Source organism: Coenobita brevimanus, chromosome 1, assembly GCF_032717465.1.
Source record: "Coenobita brevimanus isolate Jiangsu-jjx chromosome 1, ASM3271746v2, whole genome shotgun sequence".
In the NCBI taxonomy this organism is placed as follows: Eukaryota; Metazoa; Arthropoda; class Malacostraca; order Decapoda; family Coenobitidae; genus Coenobita; species Coenobita brevimanus.
In genome coordinates, this window is record NC_136954.1 from 64,208,273 (window position 1) to 64,224,383 (window position 16,111).

Sequence of the window (16,111 nt, forward strand, 5' to 3'; positions counted from 1 at the left end):
ACTTTTAGATTGTTTCTTACACACTCTCCCAAACTCATCCACCATGCCTTGCAGTTCCCCATCATCTTCACTTAACAACACAGTATCATCTGCAAACAACAGTACAGGGAGTTTCCAAACACTGCCCTCTCTCACTAGAGCCACTCCAACATCCACTGCCCTACCTTGTATCTCTTTTATTACCCCATCCATATACAGATTGAACAGCCAAGGAAACACGACACATCCTTGTTTCAATCCAACCTTCAAATAGAAAAAAATTCACTCAGTTCATTATCCACACACACTGCAGCCTTAGCAACCTCATACATATTCTTCATGGTCTTCAACAACTTCCCATCTATCCCATACATTCTTAATACTTTCCACAATCCTTGTCTATCCACCCTGTCATATGCTTTCTCCAAATCCATGAAGGCTGCATACAACTTCTTTCCCTTCTCAAGAAACTTTTCCACTAAAGATCAAAGAATGAATACCTGATCTACACAACCACTTCCCTTCCTAAAACCTCCCTGTATCTTTCCAACTAATTCCTCTGTTATTTCCCTAATTCTGTCAATAAGTACCCTGCCATATACTTTTCCTATTACACTAAGAAGGCAAATGCTCCTGTGATTACCACACACTTCTTTTTCCCCTTTTCCTTTGTACAGGAGAATAATTATACCTGACTTTCAATCCTCCAGGACTCTACCTTGCTCCCAGGTCAATCTGCACATCTTTCACATCCATTCTACTACTATCTCTCCCCCATGCTTCAGTATTTCACCACACACTCCATCAATTCCTGGGGCTTTCCCCATTTTAACTTGCTTCATTGCTTCCATAAGTTCCATCCCACTGATTTCTTCTTCTCTTCTCACCACCCTCCTTCTCCCAGCCATTCCCCAACCACTTATACCTGCATTACTTCCATCCTCTATGTTCAACAATTCCTTTATGATACTATGTATGTGTATCTTAGCAGTTATACATACATACTTACATATTTTCAGTAAATAAAAAGTTCTTTCTACAGCAACAAACTAGTGCTGAATCTTTATAAACATAATAACGCTGGTACTATACAATTTGCCTGACTTAGCCTGACTCATTTTTCTGCTAAGTTATTTTTCCTGACTTAGCTCCATCAGTATGAGGATGTAATTCTCAGTCTATTCTTACTACTACCTGACAACTATATTTCACTTAGTTTTTAGATCATTCACTGTGGAGAAGATTTATGGTGACTGTGTCTAACCCCTTCACTGTGAGAAGGTAGCCCTAAGTTTAATAAAACTGTCTGGTAAAAGCAGGAAAAAAAAATATTGTGTGTCATTTGTGAGAAGAGATTAATACAATACTGTACAACAATTAGCTTTGCCCATTGCTGGGAAGTACATGAACTCCATATTATTTTAATACTTTTATTTATTTTTTTTTCTACAGCACAATAGCAAATCCACTGCCTGTTTGTACAGTCAACCAAAAAAGTATCGGCCCTCTTACAGCACATATCATTCTGAAACATGGACAAAACATTGTGATATATGGGGCATCCTGTGATTAAAAGTGAAAATATTCTTTGGTAATCATTTGAACTCAAAATCGAAATAAAATTCACATACTGGGTGGTATATGTTTTGAGGCACCAGATTTATAGATTTATGTGTGTCTGCAGAATTTGGTCATTTTCATAACCATCGTACCCAAAGGGACCGATACTTTTTTGAGGTGTACAGAACAATAATTTCTTTTACTCTTTGAGCATTTATACATTTTCATTTTGGCTGCAATCATATGGCTGTATTCAGCTTAGGATGGATCTCTCACACTTAATGAATTCAATATATTTTCTGGTCACAAGTGATACTCCATACAGTAATTGCAAACTTCACACAAGGGGGTGGGGGGCTGGTTCCAACTTAGTCATAACTAGTGGATGCTCACGCAGACATAGTATATGCTATGAATGCAACAGTTAGCATCAAATGCACAGATAGGATAGCATAATGTTCCTAATGTGATCAAATATGGCTCTAACCAGTGGTGTGTATGATTACTAAAATCAGTGACACTTTCAAACACACAACATAAAAATGATGCCATGCTTCCCTTCAAGGATTCACCATAATGGGGCTGGTCATGGTAAAGCTGATGTTTTCTATGGACTGAAAGCTAGACCAAGTGTCAAAACTAGCTTATTACTTCCCAACAGCTCCTGGATGCTGCTGGGAAAAAGAAATTTGAGATGTGTAGTAAAGATGTGTAACAATGTGAGAATCTCAGCTTGGACTTTGATTATGTAAAGTCACTCAAAGGACAGATCATTAAGTGACTGTGCTTGTGACTGAATGTTCCCTGATTAACACTGATGATCATGTGGCTAGTTACCAAGCTTGCAGCCACATTTCACTCCAGTGATGCCATCTACCATAAAGAGCAACTACCATGATTGATAAAGAGTTTTAAAAGTGACTGCTAATCAGTTGAAAAATTAGCAGTACCCGTAACATCACTGTTGCTAATACCTGTAATTTATCCTCCACAGTTTACAAACAAACAATATTTTTGTAACAAGTGCCTTTATCTGAGTACAATACTTGGAAAATATGCTTAAGCCTAATTATTGCCAACCAAGATAATGTATACAATAAGTAAAACTTTGCTTTAGCATAACAGCTTACCACTGTACCATGTGCAGAATTTTGTTTTTCATAGTTATATGTGATGATGATAACAGGACAAACATTAAAACAAACGTTAAAGAAAAAATGCGACACCTGCAGTCAAGTATGTTGCAATGACAAATGTCCCCAAAACAACCATAGCTGTGTGGGCAAACAAACTTGCAGGTTAACTGAAATATAATCAAACTGGCAATGGAAAATTACATTGAAAATTTTAAAACCTTTATTCATAATTGCCCAGGCCTGATATGACTAGCCTATATTCACTGTACTACACCCAGTGTTCATGCTTTTGTTTATTTTTCAGCAAAATTAGTTTTTCAAAATCTGTGGTTGATAGGCTAGATCTCTTAGGCACTGGCAAATGTTATCTTTTGAGATCCAATGCTAACATTTCCAAGTTTAACATTAGTGGTTAACAATTAACTACTAGTTATTAACCTTGAATGGCACTACCTAATCACTAATGAGTTTGAAAACTAGAGGTGTTCGGCCAACTGCTCACCTAAAATCTCAGCAGTGTCACTCCCACCACTGGCTCTTGACACTTCTTTTGAGATGTTCAGTGTTTGTTTGTAGGTATTATGTTGGAGTTGCAAACAAAGAGCAAATTATGAAGTGTCCATAACAATAATTCTGTACGGTATATTACTGTACTATGTTCATTGCCTCCACCTGATATTTTATTGTTCAGTTGGGTGTTCTAAGCTTGATAAAATTATCTGGAGGTAACAAAAATACAATACAGTGTCACTGAATTAAGAGAGTTCAACATTACTATCACTACCACATTCTCTTCCAAATAATCCCACGTGAGAATTTCCAAATACCATTCACAACTTTACAATCACTTATTTTTGCAGTCCACATTACTGTATACAATATATACATTTCAGGAGCAACAAAGCCCTATCCCTACAGGACCTTCATGTGTAAAGTTGGGAACAAACGTTTGCATGATTTTTCTTCTCTTCTACTTTTCACTTCTCACTTCTGACTAACCTCCTAAGTTGAGAGAGGCTTAGTATGTTTTGCTGTCCACTGACAATTCCCACTGAATAATGTGTCATGGAGGAAAGTAACTGTTATGTTCTAACACTGAAGATGTAGTGGAATGTTAGGCTTTTGCCCTTGATTGTTATCTAAGGGCTGGGAAACATACTAAGCCCCTCTCAGCTTAAGAACATCTGCCACCAGAGGAAAGTAAGTAGTAGTCAAGGAGAAAAATTAGGAAAACTTTTGTCCCTTACTGCACCTGCTCATTTTACACAATGCATACTCTTCAAATATTCATCAGCTTTTCACTGCACTCGTGCTTTCAATTCCCCCAACTTCTCCTCCCTTACCAGCAAGCCCCGGCAACTGCTTCAAACTCTCAGGTGCAGTGAAAGGAATGGTTTTGAGCAGGCGAGGGGTCACCGTGGTATCCTTGCTATCCTCAGGCATTATCAGAACAAATGTTCGGAAGTGATGCAGGACTTTTTCTGGAAGGTAGTGAAAACTCAGTATCACTGTTATGTCATAACAAGTATATGTAAGCAAAAATACCAAGATTTTCCTTAAAGAATGCAATACCATATTATAATTAAAAATCTAACATAATGTATCTAATGACCTATGTTGTCCTGTACACCCAAACCCCGTTATCCGGTGCATCAATAACCGACGCTTCACTAGACCGAAGACAAGAAATAGGGGAACATTCCCGCAATCCGAACAGTATCAATGTCCGCCACCTCACTAGTCCAATACCTGCTTCTCCAGTCCGACACCCTGCCTCTCCAGTCCAACACCTCGCCTCTCCCTGTGTATAAAACAAGGCTGTCCTGGTCCTCCCATCCTCCCTCCATCCCCTCTCTTCTCCCCCCCCCATCCCTCTTCCATCCCCCACCACACTCAGCACTGCCAGGCATGTCTTACTCCCTGTCCTCTTGCTTTCCCCCACCCCTGGTTGTCTGGCTCTCCATCCCCTCACCCTCCCCCACCCCCGCTTGTCTCCCGTGTGTATGTGTGTGTGTGTGTGTGTGTGTGTGTGAAAGAATGGTAGTGGTGATAGTGGTGTGTGAGTGAGTGAGTGACTGAGAGTCATGAGTGAGTGAGAGTGGTAAGTGAGTGCGTGAGTGATAGTGGTGAGTGAGTGAGTGAGACTGCGGGGGGATAGTAGGGAGGTTTGGCTTTCTTGCTTCCTTCCCTGTCCTCCCACCCTCCCCCACCCCAACTTGCCTCCCTACCCATCCTCCCGCCCTCCTCATCCCCACTCGGCACACTGCCAGCAACCTTCCTGGCTGTTTAGTTGCCCTGGAGCAGTGTTGAACACTACACATTCCACCAGCCTACCCTCCTGCATGTGATGTTTGATGTGCCATTTTTAGCAATAGCACTGTTTATGAGGATAACATTTCCTATGGAGCTTCTGTGTCAGTCTCTCTTGATTGAGTAAGGTATACAAGAGTTTGGGTCTGGGTCTGGAACGCATCTCTGGCTTTTCTTCAGTATCTTATGGGGAAAACTGCTTCAATACCCGACATACTCGCTCACTGAACGTTCCCGCTGGTACACAACACTGCCGGATATCGGGGTATGGTGTGATGTGAGAGGCAGTATAGTAATCCCTCAATTACACAACGTAATAGAGCCATAGGCATGTCCGGAATGTGGATCTGTCTAGATAATGGACTTTTCCCCTGGTCCCCCTTCATACATAACCTAACTTTGAAAGTCACTGTAAAAGGCCACGACAGAACATTGCACAAAACTTCTCCCTGTTGTTGTTTAACACTACCCTATCTGGTCAAGCAGACCTATAAACCAAAGCAAAGCCATTACCATGATCAAGCACACCCATCAACCACAGACATGCAATCACCACTGCAGGGTCACACCCTGCAGTGACATGAAAAAAACTGCTACACAAGAAAAATGCACTGGGCACACAAAACATAATGATAAACTTTTTTTTTTTTTTTTTTTAAATAACAGAACGGACGAAGGAAAAACAAATGATTAAAAAAAAAAATCCCTACACCAGATTACTGGTGTCCTCTGTTCGTAAAATATCTAACAGTTAGACTTGAACAGTTGTGGGTTGAAATTTGGTGGGAAACAACTCTGGGGAAACGAGTTCCAGAGAGATGCAGTTCAGGGAATGAAAGAATTCTGATAGGCAGAAGTTCTGTAATATGGCTGAGTGACATTCCAGTCATGAGTGCTACCAGATGCCTGTGTAGCACGAGGGAAGGCATGGAGAGGTGGCACCATGGACGCAACTTCGCCTGAGCATTTGCCAAAAAAATACCTGTAAAATAATGCAAGGGAGGCAACATTCCTTCTTACTTGCAGGGAAGGTAGTTTATATGTAATGGCAGGGTTGTTAATGATTCTTACAGCTTTATTCTGAATTTTGTCTAGTTGTCTTAATGCAACCTCTCCACAACCATTCCACAAGGGTGAGCAATATTCAAGCTGAGAGCGCACATGACTGTGACAGATGAGATCATTAATCATTCATTCATTCATTGCCAGACGCCATGTATCCCAAACGGGGTGGCCAAGGGCTTAGAGTTAATTGTTTTTACAGGGAGGGGCACTAATCCTCCACCAACCCCGCTTGACATGTAGGGATGCCAACAGCATCTGGTGTTCCCAGGCGGTCACCCATCCAAGTACTAACCAGACCCAACGTTGCTTAACTTCGCTGATCGGATGGGAAGCAGTGTACTCAACGTGGTATGGCCGTTGGCGTTAATATGAACCAGAAATAGGGTTGGCGCCAGAACTGATCCCTGCGGCACGCCGGCGTTAATTAAGTGGAAATTGGACTATACATCATCTACTTTTACTCTTATTTTCCTGTCACTAAGATATGAAGAAATCAAAGGAACAAAAGACGTTAGTCCATAGAAAGGGAGTTTGGACAGCAGGGAACGGTCCCATATTCTGTCAAAAGCTTTAGAGATATCAAGAGCTACTGCATGAGTTTCTCCAAAAAGATCAATTGACTGATAGATGATATGAGTTAACAGATTATGTCAACGGTGGATCTTTCGTGGCAAAAACCATATTGTCTATCACTAATTAAGTTGTTGGATTCAAGATGTTTAACAATGTGCTTATTAATTAAAGTTTCAAATACCTTACCACGAGAAGATGTGACAGCTATTGGTCTGTAATTGGAGGGGTCAGATGAACTTCCTTTCTTCGGAACTGGGTGGATATTGGCTTCTTTCCATGAATTTGGGAATAATGAAGTACATATGCATAGTCTGAATAATTTAGCCAGGACAGAGGCAAGTTCAGGGGAACACTTTTTGAAAACAATTGGCGGAATTCCATCTGGGCGTGGAGCTTTGTTGGTAGGTAAATTGTCTAGGATGGATTTTATGTATCTTGTCTGTATTTTAAGTGGGGCAATTTCAGGAGAATCAAGTTCCAGTACTGGGACATTCTGGCTGGTATCATCTATGGTAGAGTTTCTGGCAAAGGTACTGGCAAAGATATCTGCTTTCCCATGTGGGTCATTTGTAATGTTGCCAACTGAAGATTTTAGTGGGGGAATGGAAGATGACTTGTTAAAGTTATTACTGAAAGAATTAAGAGTTGACCAGAATATTCTATTGTCATTAGGGTTGTTAAGTAATTTTGATGCTTGCTTTTGAAGAAAGTTTGATTTAGATAGATTTAATACAGCTTTTGCATGATTTCTAGCAATTTTAAATTGGGAGAGTGATTCAGATGTTTTTTATTTTAAGTAAGAGTTATATGCTAATGACTTTTGGGCTGTTGCTCTGGCACAGTTGCCATCAAACCATTTTGGAGAGTTCGATCTTTTAGTGAACTGTTGACTTGGTATGAATAAATCCATACCAACTAGTATTAAGTCGCAAATGTGGGACTGGGAAGAATTGGGATCACTAGAGAATAAAGACAGCCATGGAACATCAGCAAGATAATTTCTAAATCCATCCCACTCTGCCCTATCAAAGTGCCATCGGGTCACCCTGACAGGTTCAGAACGGGGAGATGTGGGAGGGTTAACTAACGAGGCTTTGATGAGATTGTGGTCAGAGGATCCAAGTGGTGACAGTACCTCTATCCTGTATTGATCTGGATTATTTGTCAAGAATAAATCCAAGAGATGGGCATTATGGTCAGGATTATCAGGTATTCTGGTTGGTTGCTTTACCAACTGGGTGAGATTAAACAATTCTGCAAACAGCTTGCACTCTAGACCAGCGTCGTCAGTCCGGGCAGAATGCAATAACCATTCAACATTGTGTATGTTAAAATCACCCAAAATGGTAATTTCGGTGCCAAGGGCAAGGTCAAGGTTACTCAACTGAGTGGATATGGAATCAAATACACTGGGTTCCGAAGAAGCATTGGGGGAACGATAAACTACACAAATATATTTGGTAATGTTTTGACAATTTAATTTATATAATGAGTAATCAAAACTAGATGAAGTGAAGTTTAAAATAGTGTCAACTGCATATTGGGATTTGATATAACAACAGGTGCCGCCCTTGTTATGGAAGTTTGTAAGGAGATGGTAACCGGGAAAACAAAATGGAGATATATTGGTAGAGGGTGAGATTTGTGGTTCTGTGAGGAAAACAGCCAAAGGGGATATGGACTGAAGGAAAAAATGAACAGAGTTTAAATTTGTGGTAAGGCCGCGGATGTTGGTAAAGAATAAGGCCACAGTGTCACTTCTTCACCGACGAGCATTCCCGGAAATAGCAACAGTCGCTTGATGGCGATCGGGAGGACCCTGTGCCGCCAGCCCTATCCTGCCGGTGGGATAAAATCATCGTAAAATAGAATAAAATCACGGAACAGTACAGTAAGCTAGAATAAAATCACCATCAACACTCACGATTCCTCCCAAGGTGTTATGCTGAATAACCCGTTAGCTCCTTGACTCTGACTGTTGCACTGCGGCTGGTGAAGCTGTTGCACTGTACAGTACATCCTGTGTGGTCTAGTGGCATACCCTGATGAGTAGGGAACAACCACAAAAGCCACCACACGCATCGCCATGACAACTGTCTGAGAGGAGCGGTTCACTATGCAGTTGCCAGGTAGGATCTGGGAACAACCAAGGGGGTCTCTAGCGGATGGTGGGTGAAATACAGTACCAAGCCAGACAGTGCAGCACCATCAGACTATTCCCACCCAGGTGAGCAAAAATGTTCACACAGCCATAATTTCCACCCACATGCAAGCATTTTGTCTGGATAAAATGAAAAAATGTACATATAATGATTTAATACAGCCAGATTACAACGTCTGGCTAACGGATCATTCAGATAATGGACGTCCGGATAATTGAGGGATTACTGAACTAGACCTCTCAATCCAATAGTGCGTTCTATATTATTCTTGCTATCACTACACGATAATATTCAGTTCAGGAGAGACATCTTACCGTGAAGACATTATCCCCTTCAATATGATGACATCATTCTTAGTTTATTCTTATTACCTCCACATTTTTGTCTAGTATGGGGGAGGCTTCTTATAGTGAATGAATGGATTAATGCAGAATATAACTAACCTACCTAGTTTGAGAAGCTTCTACTACATTCAATATAATCATTTGAACACAGCAAGAATAAAGTGCAAAAAGATGCCACTGGATTCATGGGGTTAATGAAGGCTATATCTATGCCCCCAGTTTCAAAAGTCTATCCAAAGGCAATTTAAATCTTTCTTTGATACTCAGAATAATGCATTCATTCATTCATTTATATAGGCTCCAACATGCTTGTATGTGTTGGCCTTGGTTACCTAACCGCAGCTCTCCACCCTGTTCAGTTTCTAGCAGCCTCTCTATTCAGTCCCTGAACCCTGAGGTCACACTCTTTGACCTCCCCCCCCCCCTTCCCCAAGTATTTTTTTGGTCTTCCTCTCACAACTCCATTCCCTATGTTCAAACCTCTCACCCTCCACACCCAGTTATCATCTTCCATCCTCTCTATATACTCAAACTATTTCAATCTACCCCTTCTCATCACAATACTACCTGTAATAAATTAAAGTTCCATCCTTTCTCTCAACAAAATGACCTGGAAAAGTAAATAAACTGGAGTGAAAAATGCCAATGAAATTTACTGTACATAAATGTAAAGTAATGCCCTTTGGCGATAAAGACATTAAATATGAATATCGCATGTTCAGTACCCCACTGATGGAAGTAAATGAAAAGAAGGATATAGGAGTTATTATCAGTAATGACACAAAAACTCAAAACAGTGTATAGCAGCCAGTAACAAGGCAAACAAAATGCTTGGTTTCACCGCAAGAACTCGATATAAAGATTATGAGGAGGCCAGGGCTGCACCTACTTTTTTATAATGTCAGTTGACAGAAAGGCTCTAATTCACAAAAGAGAAGAAAAAGAAAGCATGTTTATATAAGGCATACCCTAATGGAGCCATGAACAATGAGTGACTGGATCAGTGACAAGCTTTTCTGTTTTTCTTGTTTCTGTTCTTGCCTTTACTGTCTGGACTGAGAAGCCCCTGTACTTCGGATGGGGCAATAAGTGAGTAACACTATGATGATGATGATGACGAAGAATCCTAACTAACCCCTTGAAGGAACTGGGATACAACAAAGATGATGATGAAAATAATGATCATGATGACAATGATTACAGCAATGTTGACCATGAAGAAGACAATTACAATGATGATGATGATGATAATACAAACTGGTGGAATGAAAAGAGGGAGGTAAAACAAAACAGTATTAACAATAATAAACATCAAATAGGTTAATCACTCAATTCAACTAACCTGTTAGTCCAATGTCAAGTCTGTACTCGAGGGCCAGTTTCTTTGGTGTCCAGAGCTCTGGGTCTTGTTGATGTTTTGATATCACCTGGACTATGTCTCTCAATGTTGCTTTTCCATAAGGAATATTCTGACGGAAAAAGTTAATGTCTGAAAAAAATACAACCATCTTCCTAAATGCTAATTCAAATAAAAATTAAAAATCACATCAAATATATACAGCACCATGCTTCTTCCCAAGACATCTCCATTCTGAGGTTGGCCACGATAGTGCTGACATTTTCTGTGAACTGGAATCTAAACCAAGTGCCAAAACCAGTTAATTACTTCCCAACACCTGCTGGGGAAAAAGAAATCTCATATGCGTAAAAAGATTTGTAATAATGTGAGTGTTTCTGCTTGGACTTTGAATCTACAGACCTGTGGCTGGGTTTCCTGCCTATAAGTGGTGACTATGTGGCTGGACTTGCAGTCCCAATTCCCTTTCATGGTAGTAAATGTACTGTACCTCCCAGGGTCTACGGTAGCACGCAATCTTGATGTTGCTGTTGTTATTGTTCATCTGATCAAGCAAACTTGTCAACTGCAGGTAAGCAACTGCTTCTACAGGGATGCCCCATAGGGTCCCTGCACTGCTGATGCTGTTTGCGTCTTAGTGTGGCATGTGCTGTGCAGTGCTCCATTATGTGTGTTATGTTGCGTGGGCCTATTCTACAAGTAAGGGCATGTGTCATCTGTGTTTCCACTCAACCCAAATCTAAGCTGGTTGCTGAAGACAGCCGGGTGAGGTCCTGATCTAAGCCTAGCTAGATTAACTCGATCATGTCTATTTAAGGACAACTCCAATGGGTGGAAGTCAGGAGGGGCATCTTGTAATACGTTGTTCTGCTTGAGAAGTTGTACTCGTACTGTCCTGTGCGTGATGCATACAGATGTTTCTTCACTGCCAGTGTTGGAATGTCTGGTGATGGCATGCTGTTGCAGAGGGTCTGATAATGTTTGTATGGTGATTAATTTATGTGCTGAGGTGTGATGTGTGTCTCAGTCAAGTAAATGACAGGGGTGCTGTGTACTGGCACAGGCTGCCGCACAGAATTATGCACCACTCATATTAAGGTAGTCTCTAAAAAGGAGACCATTAGCTTCAGTGTGAGTTGAGGGAATGGTTTTGGTGCAGCTAGTGGTGATGCAATGAGAGTTATTCTGTATGGTCTGCAGGGCGTTGTACTGAATGTCAGATGGAAAGGTGGGGAGGCACAGGATATCACTGATCTAATACATCTGCCATACATCTACTGCCTACCAATATGAAACAAATGTGTGGACACACCAGATACAACATGCACACTGGAACAGATACTGTGTTCATATAAATCATACCCTCTGAGATTAACTTAAATAGAGTACATCCACATACAGTGTTGCGAAGACAGCTGAGTTAGTGATACACCCATATTCCGTTATCCGGCACATCAATAACCGGCGCTTCACTAGACCGAACACATGAAATAAAGGAACATTCCCACAATCCAAACAATTTTAATTTCTATCCTCTTGCTAGTCCGACACCCCTCCCCTCCAGTCTAACACCCTGCCTCTCCCTAGGTTTCAAATGAGGCTCTCCCTGTCCTCCCTCCCTCCCTCCATCCACTCTCATCTCCCCCCCCCATCCCTCCTCCATCCCCCACCACACTCATCACTGCCAGCTATGTCTCCCTCCCTGTTCCCCTGCCCTCCTCCACCCCCAGTTGTCTCCTTCTCCATCCCCCAACCCTCCCCCACCCCCACTTGACACACTGCCAGCTACCTGCCTGGCTGTGTGTGTGTGTGTGTGTGTGTGTGTGTGTGTGTGAGTGGGTGAGTAGCGAGTGAGTGGTGGGTGAGTGAGTGAGAGGGTGAGTGAGTGAGTGAGTGAGTGAGTGGTGGGTGAGTGTGAGTGGGTAAGTGAATGAGTGAGTGGTGGGTGAGTGAGTGAGAGGGTGAGTGAGTATGAGTAAGCAAGACTAAGGCAGGGAGGGGGTAGTAGGACTGTTGGCTTTCTTGCCTCCTTGCCTGTCCCCCCACCCTCCCCCACCCCTGGTTGTCTCCCTTTCCATCCCCCCACCCTCCTACACCCCCACTTGGTGCACTGCCAGCTGCATGACTGGCTCTGTGTGTGTGTGTGTAATTCACCGGGTCGGTCAGGATCACTTGATGGTCATGATGGTCAGCTTTTACCCTCCCGGAAGGGAGCTGAGAGCTCATAGTGTCCGATCTAAGGGCAAGGCTGTGACCTTCACACACGCACACACCCGTCCCCTTGCTCTAGGGGGACAGTAACCACCCACTTCGTCAGTGAAACTTTTCGCAACCTGAGCGAGGCGCGAACTCCCGTCCACCAGTTGGCAAGCGAGAACGTTACCACTGCACCAGCGAGCGGTGTGTGTGTGTGTGTGTGTGTGTGTGTGTGTGTGTGTGTGAAAGAGTGAGTGAGTGAGTGAGTGAGTGGTGAGTGAATGAGTGAGTGAGTGAGTGAGAGTCAGTAAGAGTGGTGAGTGAGTGGTGAGTGAATGAGTAAGTGAGTGAGTGAGAGTCAGTAAGAGTGGTAAGAGTGAGTGAGTGAGAGTCAGTAAGAGTGGTAAAAGAGAGAGTGAGTGAGTGAGTGAGAAAGAGTGGTGAGTGAATGAGTGAGTGAGTGAGAGTCCATAAGAGTGGTAAGTATGTGGGTGAGTGAGTGAGTTAGTGAGAGTCCATAAGAGTGGTAAGTACGTGGGTGAGTGAGTGAGTGAGACTGGGGTGGAGGGGGGGGGTAGTAGGGCTGTTTGGTTTTCTTGTCTCCTTCCCTGTCCCCCCACCCTCCTCCACCCCCACTTGTCTTCCTCCCCATCCTCTCACCCTCCTTCACCCCTGCTTGTCTCCCTTCCCATATCCTCACCCTCCCCCACCCCTGCTTGTCTCCCTCCCCATCTCCCCACCCTCTCGCACCCCTGCTTGTCTCCCTCCCCATCCCCCCACCCTCCCCCATCCCTGCTTGTCTCTCCCCATCCCCCCACCCTCCCCCACCCCTGCTTGTCTCCCTCCCCATCCCCCAACCCTCCCCCACCCCTGCTTGTCTCCCTCCCCATCCCTCCACCCTCCCCCAACCCTGCTTGTCTCCCTCCCCATCCCCCCACCCTCCCCTACCTCTGTTTGGCACACTGCCAGCTCTCCTGCATGTGATGTTTGATGTGCCATTTTTTGCCTTTAGTATTGTTTACGAGGATAATAACATTACCTATGGTGTTTCTTTGTCAGTCTCTAGTAACCCTTTGAGATTCCGACGACGTGATTTCACATCATCGCAAATCCAACCGTTGAGATTCTGATGACTCGAATTCAAGTCATATGAAACAATATTTGTTTTTTGCATGTTCACCATCTCCTACCTGGCCTTGTTCCACATACACTATCCTGTTTATCCTTTTCCAATTAGCTGCTTTTACAGTGACGAGTACATCAGACAGATATGCATAATAAATAGGTTTTTACCATGAATAATATCAGTATTACCAGCATGGATATTTGCCTGCATGACAGCGAGAGCTTTCACTTTTCTCTGTGAAAACTAACATAGATTGCCATAACCTATATATCAATAGAAAAGGAATTTACTGTAGATTGACATGGTGCTATCAAATTTCACATTAATACTTTTTTTTTTTACAAATATTTTTCTATGGAAGGGTGTGCATTTCTTCCTTTCTGGCTAACTTCTACTCGTCTTATTGGCCTTTTAGTTATCGCATTTACCTTTTTCAACCATACTATGATAAAGAGCATACATTACATACATTAGTCTACCATAAAAAGCCAGTGTACAGTGGCCAATTAAGTACAAATATCGCTGCACAATGGCACGCTGTATGTGCGCCCGGCTGAATCTGGCAGAGGTACAATTGGCAGAGGGTCAAAAATCTCAAAGAGTTTATTATGGTGTATGAGAGTTTGGGTTTGGTTCTGGAATGCACCTCTGGCTTTTCTTCAGTATCTTATGGGGAAAATTTCATCAATACCTGACATACTTGCTGACTGAACACTCCCACTGGTACACAATGCTGCCGGATATCGGGGTATGAGTGCCCATACCCTGTTATCTGGTGCATCGATAATTGGAGCTTTGCTAGACTGAACACAATAGGGGAACATTCCCACAATCCAAACAATTTGAATGTCCAGTACCTCTCCACTCCATCCCTTCATCTTATCCTTGGCTTCCCCCTCCCTCTCCCCCCCTCCACCTCACCCACATACACTCTCCTCATCAGTCTCTCACTCTCCAACCTCTACATATGGCCAAACCACCTCAATGTGTTTCTCCTAACGCTTCCTATCACATCCACATCCACACCACAATGCTCCCTCACTTCCTCAGTTGTCAGTCTGTCTCTCCATGTGACTCCACATGCTCCTCTCAAATAACTCATTTCCACTGCTCTCACTCTTGACTTGTGTTCCTCCAACAAGGTCCAAGCTTCACTTCCATACATTAGAGTTAGTAACACAATACTGTCAAGCAGTAACTTTTTCACTTCCATGCTCACTTCCCTGTTTCTTATCACTGCTTTCAAGGAATCAGCAACCCTTCTTCCTTGTTGTGAACTTTCAAGCACTTCACCCTCTAAACTTCCATCCTTACTCATCACACTACCCAAGTACAGTACTTAAATGCACTCTCATTTTCCATTTCCTCCTCATCCAACCTCACTGTACATTCACTGACTTCACCTCACTTGACGACCATAACTTTACTCTTCCTTACATTTGCCTTTAGATTCCGTTTCTTACACACTCACTCAAACTCATCCACCAAGCCTTGCAGCTCCCCTTCATCTTCACTTAACAACACAGTACCATCTGCACACAACAGTACAGGGAGTTTCCAAACACTGCCCTCTCTCATCAGGGCTGCTCCAACATCCACTGCCCCACCTTGTATCTCTTTTATAACCCCATCCATACATGGATTGAACAACCATGGAGACATGACACATCCCAGCCTCAATCCAACATTCAAAGAGAAAAATTCACTCAGTTCGCTATCCACACGCACTGCAGCCTTAGCACCCTCGTACGTACTCTTCACAGCATTCAACAACTTCCCATCTACTCCATATACTCTTAATACTTTACATTATCCTTGTCTATCCACCATGTTATATGCTTTCTCCAAATCCATGAAGGCTGCATATAACTCCTTTTCCTTCTCAAGAAACTTTTCCACTAAAGATCTAAGAATGAATATCTGATCTACACAACCTCTTCCCGTCCTAGAACCTCCCTGTTCTTCTCCAACTAATTCCTCTGTTATTTCCCAAACTCTGTCAATAAATACCCTACTATATACTTTTCCTATAACAATATGAAGACAAATGGCCCTATGATTACCACACACTTCTTTTCTCCTTTTCCTTTGTACAGGAGAATAATTATACCTGACTTCCAATCCTCCAGGATGGGTCCTTCCTGTCTAAGCCTGACCCAACTGAAGGTTTGCCTGTATGCAAAGTTTTGTGCTCCTAGGTATAAAACTATGACTATAATGGCTCTGGCCAGGACTCCTAGAGGGTGCATCCCTCCCCCCTCCCCTAGGTGGGATGCATCAGGGGTCACAACCTGCCTATCACC

General features: G+C 42.7%; 1 protein-coding gene and 1 non-coding gene across 2 annotated transcripts in view; both read right to left on the minus strand.

Annotated features, from left to right (window-relative positions):
• Nucleotides 1–1,434: 1,434 nt before the first annotated feature.
• The window catches only part of LOC145414617 (NADH dehydrogenase [ubiquinone] 1 alpha subcomplex assembly factor 4), a 28,505-nt gene continuing 13,828 nt past the window's right edge, over nt 1,435–16,111 (minus strand). The window contains exons 4-5 of the mRNA XM_080284382.1: nt 10,472–10,598; nt 1,435–4,156 (exon numbers count right to left, since the gene is read on the minus strand). Of these exons, the coding sequence (XP_080140508.1) occupies nt 3,966–4,156; nt 10,472–10,598 (318 nt within the window). The 3' untranslated portion in view covers nt 1,435–3,965. The remainder of the gene's footprint in view (nt 4,157–10,471; nt 10,599–16,111) is intronic.
• Nucleotides 6,294–6,412, minus strand: LOC145390433 (5S ribosomal RNA). The gene has a single exon (XR_013895626.1). It is a non-coding gene; the product is annotated as a 5S ribosomal RNA (ribosomal RNA).